This window comes from Gopherus evgoodei, chromosome 2 (assembly GCF_007399415.2).
Source record: "Gopherus evgoodei ecotype Sinaloan lineage chromosome 2, rGopEvg1_v1.p, whole genome shotgun sequence".
Classification (NCBI taxonomy): domain Eukaryota; kingdom Metazoa; phylum Chordata; order Testudines; family Testudinidae; genus Gopherus; species Gopherus evgoodei.
Window position 1 is genome coordinate 12,606,601 of NC_044323.1, and position 18,465 is coordinate 12,625,065.

General features: G+C 40.9%; 1 protein-coding gene across 1 annotated transcript in view; it reads left to right on the forward strand.

Moving 5' to 3' along the window:
• LOC115647285 (sodium channel protein type 5 subunit alpha-like) overlaps nucleotides 1-18,465 on the forward strand; it is a 100,622-nt gene that overhangs the window by 14,618 nt on the left and 67,539 nt on the right. Inside the window, 8 exon segments of the mRNA XM_030554183.1 lie at nucleotides 4,521-4,531; nucleotides 6,888-6,934; nucleotides 9,634-9,775; nucleotides 10,713-10,910; nucleotides 11,927-12,110; nucleotides 12,911-13,105; nucleotides 13,108-13,157; nucleotides 14,209-14,335. Coding sequence (XP_030410043.1) covers nucleotides 4,521-4,531; nucleotides 6,888-6,934; nucleotides 9,634-9,775; nucleotides 10,713-10,910; nucleotides 11,927-12,110; nucleotides 12,911-13,105; nucleotides 13,108-13,157; nucleotides 14,209-14,335 — 954 coding nt within the window.

Genomic DNA, 18,465 nt, shown 5'->3' on the forward strand with positions numbered 1-18,465 from the left:
AGTGTTAGTCTTTAAAATGCCAGAGTGGTTTGCAAAGGTCCAGGAATGATTTCTGCTATTGATGCTACAATTCCTTTTTTTTTTCCCCCCATCAACCCATTATTGGAAACAGTGTTTATAAAGTTTCCAATAATAGTCATCTGTGTTTCCCAGTATGATACCATAGTAACCGAAATGCATATTAGCTCATTCTTTGAAGTAGTTTACAGAAGTTCGGTCTTGCACAGTGTACTAAGCAGTTATAGACATACAGTTTGCTATACATTTAAGAAGTCTGCAGATTTATGTGTGTTGATGTGGACTGTGAACAGTTTTAGCTGAACTAAATATTCAGCTAAAATGTATGTTTTTCCTTATAAATAAGTTATATATCTCTTTATTCCATATGTGTTTCTTGACTACAATTAGTGCTGAAAATATGGATGAGTAGAACAGATATCTGAAAACACAACAAAGCATCTTCAGAGGACAGAAAAAGTGGAGGTGCATCAAGGAAGAAAGAGCTTTATGAGGAAAAAATATCTCAAAATACATGAGAGAAACCACACGAGAAAAAACATTTGCATATGCTGAATCTTGGGAAAGTTTCACCACTGAGTGAAATCTCCGAATACACCAGGAAATTTAGACACAGGAGGAACTATCAATAAGCACTGTGTGTGGAAAAAAACTATACTTGTAAAGGAGAGGTTAAAATACACAAAAGAATCCAGCCAGGAGGGATGCCTTTTGCATGCACTGAATGTGAAAGATTTACTGAGATGAAATCTCTCAAAATCCAGTCAGGAGAGAAATTATTTATATGGGCTGATAGAGGGAAAACTTTAATGGTAAGGGAATTCTCAAAACCCACTGGAAAAATCCACACAGGAACCGAGTCATTTACAAGCAGGAATATAGGAAGAGCCTCACTCAGAAGACAATCTCTAAAAATACTAATGAATTCACACAGGAGAGAGATCTTTTCCATGCAATGGATATGTAAAAGCTTTGTCTACAAAGAGGAATTTCAAAATACACAAGAGGAATAACATAAAACAGAAACCACTGACCTAGCCCTCATTTTTTTCTTTTAATTTTTAAATGTTCCTTTACAAACATTAACTTTGCTGTGTTGGACTTAATTTATATTTCATTGTAGGATACACATTTGTGATTCGTAATGTTGCCCTTCCCCTGAGGTGCGGCTCAAGCCTCTCTGGGGACACTTACTACTTAGAGTGACTTCTCCCTTCTCCTTGCATGGGCTGGTCCTGGGATCTTTATTGTGTTGTCTGGTGCCTCCACCCAAGGTGACTCATCACTGTGCCCAGAGCACAAGGGGTACTGTCTTTTCGAAAAATGATTAATGCTGCTAATGGGCAAGGAGTATAAAATCCACTACATAATGGCAGAATAAAGCACATCTACACAAAGCAGAGCAAAGAAATGACACACCCAGAAATTATAATATAACAAAGGAGGTCTTTATTCAGAGCAGGAAAATGGCATCTGGGAAAGGAAAGCCCTTAGGGTTAACTTATAAGTACTAACACATCAACAAATTTCCCACCTCTCAGCACTCACTACTCTTCTCAAACCACAGCTCCCTCCATGGCATCTTCCCAGCCAGATGACATGCTAAGGTTGAGTCCAGAGACAAGTGCTGCAGTGCTGTGAATATTGGCCAGCATAAAAAATGAAAAAGGATCCTCTTAGAGTGTCTTCAACTCTGGATGGGGCAAGGTCATCTCCTGGCTCTTTAGTCTGGAGTTCTGGGGGTCTTGGCTGGTCTTTGGTAGACAATGCTGAGTTGGATCGCTGACACTCTACACACTGCTGTGGATAGGGGTGGAACTGCCTGAAACCATGCACTAGATCCCACGGCAGTTCAATTTTCTTTCTGGGGAGTGGGAGTTAGAGACTTCCTGAGCGGCTGTTGTACTTTTTCAGCTCCTTGTCCTCCCTCCACTGCTTCCCTCCTACTGTATGTTAAATTGATCATTTTATGTTATCTTAAAATAAATTGTAATTTTGTAGCATCAGAGTAGCACAATTTTGGGGGCTAGAGCAGTGCAAAGCAGCCAACGTCTGTTCTAGGTCCAGTACTATTAAATATTTTCATTAAAAACTTGGATACTGAAGTGGAGAGTATGCTTATAAAATGCTTACAAAGTACTAGCAACCCCGCAGAGGAGTTGCTAGCACTTCAGATGACAGAATTAGACTTCAAAATGATCATAGTAAATTGGAGAATTGGTATAAAATCAGTAAGATGAAAGTCGATAAAGTTAAGTGAAAAGTATGACACTTAGGAAGAAAAAAATGAACTTAGGAAGTACAAAATTGAAAATAACTGGCTAAGCAGCAGTACTGCAGAAAAGTAGCTGGGGGTTACAGTAGATCACAACTGAATCTAAGCCAACAGTGTGATACTGTTCCAAAAAAGTCAAATGTCATTTGGCAATGTATTAACAAGTATATTGTATGTAAGACATGAGAGGTAATTGTCCCACTCTTCTTGGCACTGGTGAGACCTCAGTTGGAGTACTGTGTCTAGTTTTGTACACCACACCTTAAGTAAGATGTAAACAAATTGGAGAGGGTCCAGAGAGAACAACAAAAATGATGATAAATTTCGAAAACATGATCTATTAGGAAAGATCAAAAGATTAGGTATCAATGGCTGTTAACCAGGATGGGCAGGAATGGTGTCCCTAGTCTCTGTTTTCCAGAAGCTGGGAATGAGCAACAGGGGATGGATCGTTTGATGATTACCTGTTCTGTTCATTCCCGGTGGGGCACCTAGCACTGGTCACTGTCGGAAGACAGGCTACTGGGCTAGATGGACCTTTGGTCTAACGCAGTAGGGCCATTCTTATGTTCTTATGTTTTGTCTAGAGAAGAGAAGGCTGAGGGGGTATGTGTGCTAACAGTCTTCAATTATGTAAAAGATTTTACAATAAGGATGGTGATCAGTTGTTCTTCATGTCCGCTGAGCGTAGGACAAGAATTAATCGGATTAGTTTTCAACAATAGAAATTCAGGTTAGATATTATGAAAAGCTTTCTAACTATAAGGATAGTTAAGCAGTGCGATAGGTTTCTTGAGAAGGTTGTGGAATCCCCATCCTTGGAAATTTATAAGAACAGGTTAGATCAGAGGTTCCCCAACTTTGGGGCATGCCCCCCCTAGGAGGGTGTGGAGGAATGTTTGGGGGGCGCAATGGGGTATGGGCTAGCCCCCACAGGGGGGATGGAGAAGGAGCACTAACTAGTCCTGCCTGACCCCTAGCCATGCCCCTGGCCATGGCTCTGTTCCTGGCTGTGGCCCCAGATCCACTCCCAGCTCCAGCCTCTGTTCATTTTCCTCTTCACCCCACCCCTGAGCCACAGCCCTGCTGCTACCCCAGCTCCCTCGTTATATCGGGTAGAGGTGTATTATGGTTTTCTCAACTACAACAAATATATGGATTATGTTGATAAGCTTCCAAAATAAAATAGGGAGAAGTTTAAATCCTTAGTTTTGGAAGGACAGCTGATAGCTAGAATGTCCTTATAGGCAACTCTGGAAACTGTTATGTCAGCTTCATGAACTAGGCAACATCAGTAGTTATGAAGTGGATGTCTTGGCTCCAAAGTTCAGGCATTCCAACAGAGGTTCAGTTAACTGTGGAAGATCTTCCCTTTGTGGTTCAGACCTTTTCAGCCCTAAAACCAATGACACTCTCCACATGTTGAAAGGTCCCCTAGCCACACTTTGCTCTCTTATCTGCAACCAAAAGAAAACAAAGGAGACCTCGTAGCTATTCTAAACAGAGAACATCATATGCATTTTCTTTTACCAGAGAAAAACAGAACTCCATAAAAAGAGGAAGTGTTTCCAAAGAGAAGAGTTTCTGCACCAGCCACCTCTCAATTCTACTCTGAACCTACAAACATCATTTTGACAGGTTGGTCGAGATTTGCACCACAACCATTTTAATAGATCTAGACCCTTCTTCCACTCCATTTGGGAACCATCTACACTTTCTCCCAAAATTATGGGACTCTCTAACAGACTGCAGGAGACTGAAGATCGTCTCAGTACTTTAGTCTATAAGTCCCATTCTGCACTTGCCCCTCACCCCCTTCTGATGCCTTTTCAGGGACCCCTTTCATGAGAGACTATTACAGCAGGACCTAGAAATACTTCTGTCTCTCAGCGCAATAGAAGACGATCTACAGGAATGCAAGAAGAAAAGTTTCTGCTCCAGTTAGTACCTTATACTAAAGCAGAAAGAGAGAATGGAATCCAATTTTGGATTTGAGAGGGCTCAACATTTTCATACACCATTTTAAATGCAAACTGTCACATTAGTCTTCATAATTCCATCTCAAGATCCATAAGACTGGTTTGCAGCTTGTGACCTTCAGGTTGCTTTCTTCCATATTTCCATTCATCTGGCACACAGAAAATGCTTAAATTTCCAGATGGGACAGTACAGTACACTACTGTATCAGCAGAGACCCTTTGAATTCTCTTTATAACCAAGAATGCAGTGTTCATCAAGGTCTTAACAGTAGTTGCTGCTCATATAAGAAATCAGTGTTAGATTCTATGACAGACAGAGCCTGTCTTCCCCAAGACAAATTTCAAACCATGTCTAGTCTTATTACTCAACTTCAAACAAATCTACAGATAATAGTAAGGACTTGTGTAAGTCTACTCAGACACCTGGTTTCCAGAAGATTCACTGTTCTGAATACCAGAGTACACCTAGGCTGCATGCAGGGTTAGCTAAAATCAGTGTATGTGCCAAGTTGAGTCCTCAAGCTGATCTTTCCTCACTGAATTGGTGGAAAGATCTTATGACAGATGCATCACTTCTGGGATGGGGAATACATCTGGATCACATGACAAGTGGACTCTTGAGAAGACTCTCTTACATATAAACATATTGGAACTCAGTGGTTTACAAGGCCTGGAATTCTTACCTCTGATTAAGGATTGCCTACCCAAATTATAACCAGCAACATGACTCATCTTTTTTTTTAAAGAAAGAGGTTGGGGGGAAGGAAGCGTGATCCTCCTGCCTTATGCCAAGAGGTGGTTTGATTATGGATTGATGCATTTGACACCAGATATCTCTAACAGCAGTTCACCTTCCAGGTCTGCTAACACTCTGGCAGATAATTTGAGCAGGCATTTCTCCTCAGATCATGACTGGACAAAGTTCCTTTGATTCCCAGAGTACTCGGAAAGATCAAGCAAGGCACAGCCAGTGTCATCTAGATAGCTCCCACCTGGCTACTATTACTAATCCTTTCTCCAAGACCTTTACTTCAAACAGCAAATGTGATATCCCAAGACAAAGGCAACATCCGTTGTCCATCTCATTGCATGGCTAATGGATGGGTGTCAAATATAGAAAGATCTTTTTTTTCCAGATGTCCTGAACATTTTGATAAATAGTAGGAAAAATTCCACCAGAGAAACCTACAGTCCTAAGCAGAAAAGATTTACAACAGGGTACATATAGTACCAGTTATGCTCTGTTAACACAAAGATACCTATCTTGGGCTATTTACTGTCTCTAAGGAACTCTGGACTTTTGATTAGTTTTGATAAAGTACATGTGGCAGCCACCACTGCATATCACCCTCCTCTAGAAGACAGTAAAGTCTCTTCCCACTCCTCTGTCTAAATTCCTCAGAGACCTAAGGTTTTTCTACCAGTAAAGAAACCTCCCCTATCTCCCTAGAACCTTAATGAATTGCTTGCAAGTTTGGTGAACCCTCCATTCCAACCCCAAGCAACATGTAGCGATTACATCAGCTTGCAGAATTGGGAAGCTACAGGGACTCATGGCAGGATTTCCCTACTGATAAGGTGTATCTTAGGTCAGATCCCAAATTCCTTCCCAAGGTAGTTTTCAGAATTGCATTTAAATCAAATGATTCATCCATCTGTATTCTTTCCAAAACCACATTCTAACCAGGGAGAATCCAGATTACATACCCTGGATGTTAGCAGGTCCCTAGCCTTTTATTTGCAAAGGACAAAGTCCTTCAGAGCTTCCCCAAGACAGTTTATATCATTTCCTGACACAATGAAGGCCAACCAATTCCTGCCCAGAGATTATCTCAATGAGTTTTGGGGTGAATTAGACTTTATTATGTTTTAGGTAGTTTATGCTGCTTGGGTGCAGGCAGCCTCTTCTGCATCCTTGCAAAGTATCCCCATTTTGGATCTGTCCAGCAGCTACTTGGGGTTTAGTACATACTTTTATCAAGCATCCATCTGTAGCGAAAGCATCCATGTTGTTCACTTCTTTTGGAAGAGTTGTGCTGAAGTCTCAGTTTAGGTAGACTCCGAATACCCACTTATTCATATCATATCACTGCTTGGGAATTGTCAAACAAGAATATATATAGGAAGAAACACTCCACGAAGAAAGGAGTTCTACTTGTACAGTAACTGGAGTTCTTCAAGATGTGTTGTCCATATAGATATTCTATGACCTGCCCTCCTTCCCCACTACTACAGAATCCTATTACATGTGGATTCTGTGGTTGCAATGGAACTGTCAGGTGGGCGTGCACTGCCCTGGATGCCCCTCATACAGGATCACAAGGACATTCAGGGCAGATGTGCAGACCTAATGGCCAAAAGACTCCAATCTCCAGTGCATGGGATGCATGTGAACCAAGAATGGAAAAATACACAGACACACACGCCTACCTACCTACCAGTTATTGTACAGGTAAATAAAAACATGTCAAATTTACCTTTTGTGTCTATGTGCCCTTGCCAATATTTATCTCACTGGATATTTATTGTGTCATATTAATCTAGGAGGTACATGTTAAAAAGTATTTTGAATATATTATGCTTTCATTTTTCTTGTAGAAAATGTTTTGAAGAAGAATGGCACCAAGGATGCCTTATTGTGTGGCAACAGCTCAGATGCTGGGTAAGTGCAGTTAACTTTTCTTGGTTCTGAACTTTTTTCTTTGCTTCAGTACGTTTAGCTTAGCTCAGCCCACCAGTGACTAATGTGAAGAGCAAATTTGAAGTTCCTAAAGACAACAGTAATAGGAACAAGGATAATACAAATATAACAAATAAGAAGACAGTTTAATGAATGACAGGGGATAGAGTTCGAGTCCATGGTTTCTATACTCAGATCTAAATTCTTCCTAGGCCTTCTGGCAGATGTTCTTGCAATTACTTTAACTTTTTTCTCAGAAATGTATTTAATACACTTCCATTTAGTGAATTAAATTTCAAAAGAATGAGAGGTGGAGATGGAAGTAGTGTTAACTTAGTGTTTTCTACTAGGGATGGGTGCATCATTTCAGAAAAAAATGAAATTTAACCCAAATCTGTTCCTACCCCAAAGGTGTAGAAGGAGAGGACTGACAAATAGATTGGGGAGGCTCAACTGCACTTTCTCTCCTCTACCCAGGACATCAGACAGGATTTAAAGGGTCAGAGACAAGATATAGAGACTTTTTGTCTCTTGATAATGCAAGAAACTCCAGCCCCCTCACAAATTTCAACCCTGCAGGAAGGAGGCAGAGTATCTTCCCTTTCATTCACCATAAGAGAAGGAGGAGAAGTGAGGATGCCAGGGAGAAGGGAAGAACTTGTAGGGGATGTGGGCAGATGTAGGGGCAGAATTGATGGGATACAGTAGATGTGGGGTTGTGATGGCACACTGATCTAGGGTCTGGTTGTGGGCTGTAGGGCTGATCTGATGCTGGAGCTGGAGGACAGGCAGAATTGATGTGTCAATGAGATGTGGGAACTTTGAGGACAGGATTAATTTAATACAGGCATAGAAATATAAATCTGGATGGGTCTCCATCCCTCCATGCTGAGGCAGTACCAAGCAAACCTTGATTATCCCTGACAGGTGTTTGTCCAGCCTAGCCGTAAAAACCACCAATGATGGGGATTCCACAGCCTCCCTTGATGCAACCTATTCCAGTACTTTACTATCCTTACAGTTTGCATTTTTTTCTAATATCTAACCTAAATCTCCCTTGCTGTATTACCCCCAAAATCAGACTCCAGGCACCCTCACCATGGCCTGCCTATATCAGTAACCCACTTATCAATTTGCTGGTTTGGTAGGTGGCAGGGGGTGGTCCGCCCTAGAGGAATTGCCGGGGTTTTACTAAGGGTTTCTCTCTGGCCCTTAGAGAACTCCCTAGGGTAGACTAACTCTGTTGACCCTTGGAAGACACAGATACAGCCTTCTGATTGAAGGATTGACAATCAGGCAGTAATTCTTCAAAAAACAAAATAATCTTAATTTAATATACCAACATTCCCTGATACAATAAACCTTAAAAGCATATTTCAAGAAACAAAATACAAATCCCATTAGCACACGTATGTATATCAAAGTACCCAATACTGGAATACAAAACAGTTGGAAATAGCTTTTAAGTGGTTACATTCTACATGTAGTGATCAATCACATGTAGAATGCTGACAGCATGTTCTTACCTAAAACATTAGAATTGTATACATAGTAACAAACATACATATACAACATCCAGCTTTATCATCTCTGGCATACACACTCATATGTCTTGTTTCCTTATACTATGGTCATCATGCTTACTTCTCTATAGTTTTCTTTCCCTCAAATCTGACTACAGTCCTTTTGCTCTGTCATGACTTCTCAGCTGTCACTGCTGCCACAGCTCTTCCTTTTACAGTGATTTCAGCTCTCTTCTGATCTTCTTTCTTCCTCTTCTGTTTCTCCAGAATCCCCAGTCGACAACACTTAGTCGTTTAGTAGGTTCTAGTCTCAACATCAGGCCCAATGTTGTTATAATTACTGTTAAATTGGGAACCCCGATGTGCACAGCTACAACACTTACACTTAGAAAAACCTTGAATTTGCAATAGTTTCATTAGCACAGTTAGCAAAATCACAAACACTCCACTGAGGAAGGTAAATAGAGAGAATACAGAATGAGATCTGAGCATCCATAAATTTACACCATCTCTTGCAAAAACACCTGAAGAGTTAGTCATCCTCATCATGATTGTTATCCTCTGATCTCCCAAGGCACATAGGCTCGGAAACAGCTTTTATAATATGTTACACTGATGCAACTCTGCCTATTGCATATTCAGTCAGCCTCTGACTAGTTCAGAGTCTAAAGATAACTTTAGTTCACAGTGTAAAAGGCAAAAAGTAGGGATAGGTCCTCTAAACAGTTACTCCAGCACCAATTCTCCCAATGATTTCAATCAGGCTATGCACGTGTAACTCAGCAGAATTGGGGCAGTGTTTAAGACAAGATCCACTAAAAGAAGCAGAGGAAATGTTAACTTAAAATGGGAAATAATACTATCTATATACAAAACAATATTTAACATATTTGTGTGTACGTGTGTTTTTGTATTTCTCTCTCTGCCCTTCCACTCTATGGCCCTCTTTCCCAACAAAATATTGTAAGGGTGTGGAGGATATTTGCTTAGCATGGGTTAGTGTTTGCAGGCCCACAGAAAAAGTTGTAGTATAACTGAGTGTACAATCTGAGTTGTAGTATAACTGAGTGTATAATCTGAGTTTTCACAGGAACTGAAGCTATTTACCTTTAAATTTGGACGTTTTAAGTTTTCATCACTTTTATTAATCATCTGTAGCTCCTGTCCACCTCAATATGTATGTCTCAAAGTTGGGGGAAATCCTGATTTTGGCTACACAAGTTTTGATACATTTGGCTGGGCCTTTCTTTCCTTGTTCCGCCTAATGACACAAGATTACTGGGAGCGTCTCTATCAACAGGTATCAGATTTACTTAATTCAAATATTAAATAAAGCAGTAATGTGTTTGGATAAATATATAAAGTATTTAAAGTAAAAAGAGAGGAAAAGAAGTCTAAAATGAAATGATGGGCACAAGTCACAGAATAAGTGACTATACTGTGCACATCCATATGATGAGAGTACTACAGCTAACTCATGATACAAAGCTTCTACTTCTTTCAATAAATAATTTTTACAAGGAAATTAAACTTCATGAAAAACACTTAATAGCTTGTTGTCTGATGGGTCAGTAAGTACAAAGCAGAAGATTTTACTAGCCTGGAGGAAAGATTCAAAACAGGCTACATATATATCCCCAAAAAGGGAGACCACAAGGGACTGGGAGTGGTAACATAATACAAAGCTTTGCACCTCTGAATCTGACTAAAACTCTTCCTATTTGATGGCTGTTTGGCAAGAGCGTAGCCTCTTTGTACTTTGGTGTTTGCCAGACTTCCTGCAAGAGAACAACAAAATGCTTCCACAGCCCTTTAAACTAACCCTAATGCGCTGCAGTCCCAGAGAGTGTAGTGCAGCAGAAGGGAACTGAGATGTCACTGTGCACTGCTCCAATAGTACAACAGAGCCTTCCCCTCAGATGTGCAGCTCCCTTTCTGTTCACCCAAACTGAGCTCTACTGGCCACCATCAGGAAGGTCATTAGGGCTCATTGAGGGTGGTATAGGAAGTGGGAAAGGAAGCCCAAATAGGCTGTGGGGGTTTAAAGGGTTTTTTTAAAGCATTTTATTCAGGAATATGGAAATGTAACCAAGGTTTTTAAAAAATCCCTTAAAATAATATTTACTACTTTCATATAATGCTTTACATCTTCAGTGTGCTCTTCAATATTAATTAATCTAATTAGACATTAAATGTCATTTCAGACTTCTTACTGTAGTGTGTACTTTGTGTTACAGACTCTCAGAGCTTCTGGGAAGATCTACATGCTCTTTTTTATGCTGGTCATCTTTCTGGGCTCATTTTATCTGATCAACTTGATCCTGGCTGTAGTGACTATGGCATACGAAGAGCAGAACAAAGCTACTATTGCTGAAACTGAGGCAAAGGAAAGGAGGTTTCAGGAAGCCATGAAACTGTTGAAAAAAGAGCAAGAGGTCCATAAACTATTCCCTTGTTAATGTTTGGCACTCTCCATTTACAATATATAACATTCGTAGCGGAATTATCAACCCCTCCTTATCTTTGTGTGTGTATAAACAACGACACCATGATCTCTGATGAGAACAGGTGCCGGCTACTATCTTATTCAAAGTTATCAGAGTGCTTTCTAGAGCAAATAGAAACAATTCCTCACTCATAAATATTATGTGTGAGTAGTGAATAGAAAAGTGTAAGTAGTGAGCATAAAAATGCAACATTAGTTCATGGTTACTGTAAGCAAAATTGTATTGTAAAGGCTGACGTGTCTAAAATTCCACCAACCTATAATTCCATAAGGACACATGAACTTTTTTTTTTTATTCTATTGCTCAACTGGCCCATTCTTGTGAGTAGGCTGGGTATTGAAACATACAATAATTCTATCCTTTGACTGCTTTAGAGTTTGATCCTAAGCCAACTGGAGACAATGAAAAGACTCCAATTGACTTCAGTGGATCAGGCTCCTAGAGAGCAGGATTCTTGTATATTTGAAATACTGCTGAAAACACAGATTGGAGCAATGACAGCAGACCACTGTGTGACTGTGGTCCTGAAGATACCCAACAGAGAGGTTGCGATTTTCAGTGTTTAAGTCCTCATTTTGGGAAGTGGACAGATGTGCTAATATTCAAATTTTAAACTGATTCTGTACAATCTGTAATATGTACACAGAAAAATAGGAGTTGAGTGGTATGATCCAAAGTTTTATATTTTGCCTCTGACAGGGGGAGTATCTGTTTGCACACAAACACTGCATGTAACCAATTGCTCAATTCTCTATATGGAGTGGGAAATACTTCCTAATACCTTCAGTGATCAGCTTGCTCCAGAAACATGAAGTTAGTATTTAACTATCTATATGAAATAATTGTTAACAAGAATTAATAGAGCCCAGCAGTACTTTTCCCTTAGTGATACCCTCACTCTGTATCTACAGTATCAGCTATGTTTTTTGTTTGTTTACTTTTAGGCATTGACTGCTAAAGGAAATGATACGAAGTCACTTTGCTCCTTTGAAATGTCACCTTTACCCTCCAAAGAAGTCAAAGATAGAAGCAATAGGAGAAATCAAAATATGTCCTTAGGGATAGAAGATTATGGGGAAGATCAAAAAATTCCCAAATCACAGTCCAGTAGCCATCAACAAAACCTGGTAATTAATTATTTAAATTGAAAATCCTTATAGCTTTGTCAGTTTTAGAACAGAAATTGCTCAAAAGCACAAACACAGTCCCATTAAGAAATAGAATGCTGTATTTATAGATATAAGCTAGCATCTGCTTGTTTGTCTTTAAAACTAAATCTCCTTTCACCCAAGAAAGAAGCAGATAACATTTCAATGCAAAAGGAAAATTTTGAGAAAGTTATGTGTGAATGAAAGCAGAGAAGATATAATGAAAGTGAGGCATCAACATGCACTGAAGCATTTTGCTATAATAGAAATATTTTCATGAACATTTAAAATATATATAGATGAAAATATGTTAGCATTCTGTGTAATACTGGGAAATTAAACAAAAATTGGAACGGGAATTTAATTAACATTCCGTAACAGACTTTTGCACTGATGCAGCTGTGCCACTGTAGCGTATCTGGTGAAGATGCTATATGCTGATGGGAGAGTGCTCTCCTGTCAGCATAATTACTCCACCTCCACGAGAGGCGGAAGCTATGTGGGCAGGAGAGCATCTCTCACTGACATAGTACCGGTTTGGGAAGAGCTTAAATCAATGTAACTTGCATTGCTCACACGGCAAGTGACGTAAATTAGATTGACTTAAGCAGTAGTGTAAACCTGCCCTAAATTAAATCATTTTATGAATGACTTTATTTAATGTTGGACTTACAGACCTTCCATGGTTGACTGAAGTACTAAAAATCTTTATCATGCCCAAGAAACATATTGCACAATGCTATGCCATTTTTCCCTTTTTCGTTTTTTGGGACTTTTATTTTCTCCTTGCACTTACTTGTGGTCTCAGTGCAAATCAAATGAAATGCAGGCTCAGCCATGAAAGCATATTCAATTTCCAGTTACCTGGCAGAGTCATTGGCTCCAAAACTGATTTTGGTGATGATGAAATCTTCAGTGCTTTGGAAAATGAAATCCAGTGCAGGTCACTGTTGATGACACCTAATGTTGGTGAAAACCAAGTGTGCAAAGTCAAATGAGCCATAATTATGACTCTGCTACTCCAAATTAGAACTGGCAAAATTTCTAGTTTGTGTGAAATTAGATATTTCAAATTTTGGTTTGATGTGGACCAAACCCAAATTTTTTAAAATTTCCCATCAACTGGAAATTCTGTAACATTTTTGTTTTGGAAATACCAACACTTGGTGTTTCCAAAATGAGATATGTGCCCTGGGGCTTTATCAGCTGCTCACTGAAACTAACATGATTCACATAAATTTCAGTGAGCAGCTGCCAGGGATCCCATGGTTCCTGGAAAGCCCCACCATCTGAACTGCTCTGGCCAGGGACCCTAAGACTTCTAGACTTCCAGGCCAGCTGTCTCCCCAGACTGTCTGACTCTCAGGGAAGCAGGCTCAACAGGTTGTCGGATTTGTGCAGCCTGTGAGCTAGTTGGTATGGGAGTCTAGAAGCCCCGGGGTCCCTGCCCCCAGGGTAGTCCACATGGTGAGGCTTCCCAAGAGCTCCAGAATGTGGAAGTCCCGCATCTCTGGCCCTGGGACAGTACATATAGTGGAGCTGCACAGAACTATGAACATCAGAAGCCTGGGGTCCCCAGAAGTCCACTAGACAATCTGGCAGGAACCAGCTAGTCTGTGGTTCATTGAGCCTGACATGTTTCAAACTTATCTCTTGAGGAGTAAAAACTTTCTAGGTCTGGTCTCTGCCCAGAGGTGATTTTTTTTTAATATGAAAAATTTGAGAAAAAACAGAGCATCCATTTTTTGAGTATGAAAAAGAAACACTACAGATTAGTTCAGGATAGGAAAGGCAAACTATTACAATCAAAGAGAAGTTTTAGATGGGCAGAATCTCATTAACCAATTTGAAGTTTGTTCAGAATGCTGGAAGGCAAATACCCTGGGAACTGTCATTGCCACAAGGGAGTCAAGCCTTTGTTTTTTAACTCATTCTAAATGTCTATTATTTTCTATAGAAGAGGCCCATTTATTTCACTGCATGTCATTATTCATATGAATGTCTATGGCTATCCCTGTCTAATTCTTACCTCACTTTGCCCTGTTTTAGTTACTAACCATGTTTACTTGTTTAAACAGACCCCTGTATGTGATGAAGTGAGCAAGAAGCATTTGCCCCATCATCTGTCAGTGGACTATTTTAATGAGCCACTACAAAGTCAAAGGGCATCTGGGGCAGTCAGTACCATTACCTGTGTCCTGGAAGGTAAGTCATTTCTCATCATTTTTTAATTCAAACCTAAGCATATGTTGATATGAAAGATCAAAATCTAAAAACAACAACAACAACAAAAACAGGTAGGGGGCGGAGGGAATAGAGCCTTTGCAAATGCGTCAGTTAGAAAATACCAGAATAAATGTTTTGTGCATCCTTAATTTGGCTGCCTTGTGAATATATATCATGATCTTATACCTGTCTTTCTAGAGGGGACCTATCTTTAAAAAGAATAACAAAGAGGAGAAAGGAGATTATAGTCCAGTCAGCCTAACTTGGATACCTGGAAAGATATTGAAACAAATTATTAAACATTTTATAAGAGCCTAGTGGATAATAAGGTTATAAGGAATATCCAGCATGGATTTGTTAAGAACAAATCATCCCAAACCAGCCTAATTTCCTTCTTTGGCAGGGCTACTGGCCTAGCGGATAGGGGAGAAGCAGAAGATGTGATATATCTTGATTTTTAGTATGGTTTTTGACACAGTCCCACAAGACATTCTCATAAGCAAACTCGGTAAATGTGTACTAGATGAAATTACTATAAGATAAGTGCAAAACTTCTTGAAAGATCATACTCAAAGGCAATGTCTACACTGCACATCACTGGTGGCAGTGTATAGGATATGTATAGCTACACTCCACAGAGAAAAGCATTCTGCCATGTGGAAGGCTCTGGCAGGAGAGGCAGCAGGGAAAGTCTGTGGCATTGGGGAACTGCCAGAGTCTTTCTCCACTGTCTCCTCACACCAGAGCTTTTTCCTGCTGCTGGAGCCTTTCCCTGCAGTGGGGAAAGACTCTGGTAGTGGGTAGGCAGCAGGACACTACACTGCTAAAAATAGCAGTGTAGCTAGAGGAGGCACTGTTTGGGTATGTAGAAAGGTACATACCTGGGTTCAGGCCTTATTTTATTCACCAAAGCAGTGCATCACCATCTACACTACTTTTTATATCTATGCTGGGGAGCGTGTAGTGTGTTGTACTTTACACATTGCCATAAGGAGCATGTAGTGTATCCAAAGAGTAGTGATCAATATGTTGCTGGCAAACTGGAGGAGAGGGATATATCTAGTGGTCTGTCCCTTAGTCTGGTACTATTTCATATTTTCATTAATGACTTGGATAATGGAGTGCAAGGTATACTCATAAAATTTGTGGAGGGTATCAAGGTAGGAGGAGTTGTTAGAATTAGAATTGGATTAGAATTGGAAACAACCTTGACAAATTGGAGAACTGGTTTGAAATCAACAAGATGCAATTCATTAAAGACAAGTGAAAAGTACTGCACTAAAGAAGAAAAAAATCAAATGCACAAAAAGCAAAATGGGGAATAAATGGCTAGATAGTAGTACCACGTAAAGGATCTGAGAGTTACAGTGGATCACAAAAGGAATATGAGTCAACAATGTGATGTAGTTGCAAAAAAAGCTATCATCATTCTGGGGTGCATTAACAGTAGTGTTGTGTGTAAGACCCAGGAGGTAATTGTTCCACTCTACTCAGCACAGGAGTTGCCTCAGCTAGAGTATTGTGTCCAGTTCTAAATTTAAGAAAGATGGGGACAAGCTGGAGTAGGTCCAGTGGAGACCAACAAAAATGATACTAGGTTTAGAAATCCTTCCACTATGGCATGATGCTTGGTAAAAGTATGCACTGAAACCCAAGTAGATGCTATACAGATATCCAAAATGGGGATGCTTTGCAAGGAAGCAACAGAGGCTGCCTGTGCCCTGGTAAAATGAGCTCTAATATTGCCTGGAGGATCTAAACTAGCTAACTCATAACCAAGTCTAATATGTCCCAAAACCTATTTAGATAATCTCTGAGCCAGAAATTGGTTGGCACATTAGTCTTGAGAAAAGAAGACTGAGGGTGGAGCTGATAAATATGTTAAAAACTTTTATAAATAAGATAGTGATCAGTTCTCCATCTTTGCTGAAATTAGGATAATAAGTAATTGGTTTATCTGCAGCAAGGGAGATTAGGTTAGGTCTGAGATATGGGCTTCCAGGGGAGGTTATGGAATCCCCAACATTGGAGGTTTTTAAGAACAGGCTGGACAAACACCTGTCAGGGATAGTCTAGGTATACTTGGCCCTGCCTCAGCATAGGGGGCTGGACTAGATGACATCTCAAGGTCCCTTCCAGACCTGTGATTCTATGATACAGTCTTTAATTTTGTGACCACATACTTTTTATTCTACAGGAACCTCTTTTCATTCAGTGCACAGGATGGGCAATGAATGAGGTAGTGATTGCAGAAAGAGAAAGGATGTTCTCTTGTGTTTAAAGCACTAGATCAGGACTCAGGAGAACTGAGTTCTATTCCTTACTCTGCCATATACTGTGATATTGGGAAAGATTATCATAGTACATATGCACAAGGGAGCCTAATTAAAGTTCTTCAAGTATATGTCCCTACAGGTGCTCTACTGTAGGATGTGGGCATGCCCATATACTCTGTTGGAAATGGCAAAGTACTGTCCGTGGTCCCATGCCTGCAGGACCGGTGCTAGAGGTTGAGCGCCTTAGGTGGACGGTAATTTCGCTGCCCCGCGCGCTGATCCCGCGGCTCCGCTGGAGCTGCCGCAGTGGTGCCTGCGGAGGGTCTGGTGCTCCATGGCTCCGGTGGAGCTGCCGCAGTGATGCTTGCGGGAGGTCTACCAGAGCTGCGTGAGCAGCCGACCATCCGCAGGCACCACTGCGGCAGCTCCACTGGAGCCGCCTGCTGCCCCCTCTGGCAAAACGGCACCCACCATTTATTCTGGCGCCCTAGGTGATTGCCTAGGCTGCCTAAATGGTAGCGCCGGCCCTGCATGCCTGCACAGGGCAGCACCTCCTGCTCAGAAGGAGAGTATATAGGGAAGCTCAAACCCACCATCACTCAATTTCTTCTCAACCGTCTGCAGCTTGAGATGGAGAGTTTTGCTGTCTGCTGTATTCAGCTTCCTGCCTTGTCTTTGTGAATTCTTTATTTCATTGGATACCTTTATTTTATTTAGCACTGTTGTGATAGCTAGGGAGTGGGGCATCTTTCCCTTCTCTCCTTCTTCAGTCATTTGTGTAAGAGCACAATTTGTCATGCCCAGGACCCCAGGGTTTAAGACCTGTGAGATTTCCCACAGGTCCTTTCCCCACAGTGACAGACACTCCAGCTGCCTTCAGTGTCTGGGGGACTCTTGCAGCCTTTATAAGTGCAAGGTCTGTCTGGGTTCCAAAGGCAGATCTGAGAAAGACAGAGAGACTAGACTTAAGTTCCTATTCATGGACTGTGTCCTAGCTCCAAAGAGGTCCACTTCCTGTACATACATCAGCTTCTACATCACAGGCTGCCTCAGTCCCAATTATTGCCTCATCTGCAGCCCCAGACAATAAGAAGGAAAAAAGTCTCTCCAAACAAGGAAATGAAGAAGAGGGCCAGATCACTCCATAAGACCCATTCTGAAGTGCCCTCTCATCCCTCTAAGGGTACAGTAGAGGCATTGATGCCATAGAAGAAGCCCTGTTTGGACATACCTACCACCAAAGCAACCAGTGCACCAGCACTATCTGATACACTGTGGCATCAGGAGACACTCAGGGGTACCATCCATGCCCCAGTACTGGTATCTCAGTGTACCCCTGAAAGGGGAGATATCTCTGTGATCACCTTGGTACCACAGAGGATTCCATCTCACCAGCCAGTACTGACCCAAACTTTCTATCAGAGTCCTCTACCTCCTTCCAGGTTCCTTTCATCAGAGAATCTCATTATCTCTGGTGAACCTGAGTCAACAGTACTGGGGAAATCTTCCAGTGTTATCTCTCTGGTACCACTGCAAAAGTAGCAAGTTGAGACTTGTTTAAGTCTCCAGCCTTCAATACTGGTTAGAATATTGAAGGACCCTCCCACCTCCATTTAGTTCAGGGGAATATTCCTCGTACTTAGTGATCTTGATACAAGGATCCATCCCAGTACTGTACTACCCTACCCCACCCCTATGAATCCCTTTCATGAGGAGGATTCTAGGGAACTTACCAAATATCATAGGCTCAGAGATTATGATTATCACTGGAATCCCTTGCTTTATCCCTCTCCATAGTGGGGTTACTGGGATCTCTGGGGCCACTATGCTGAT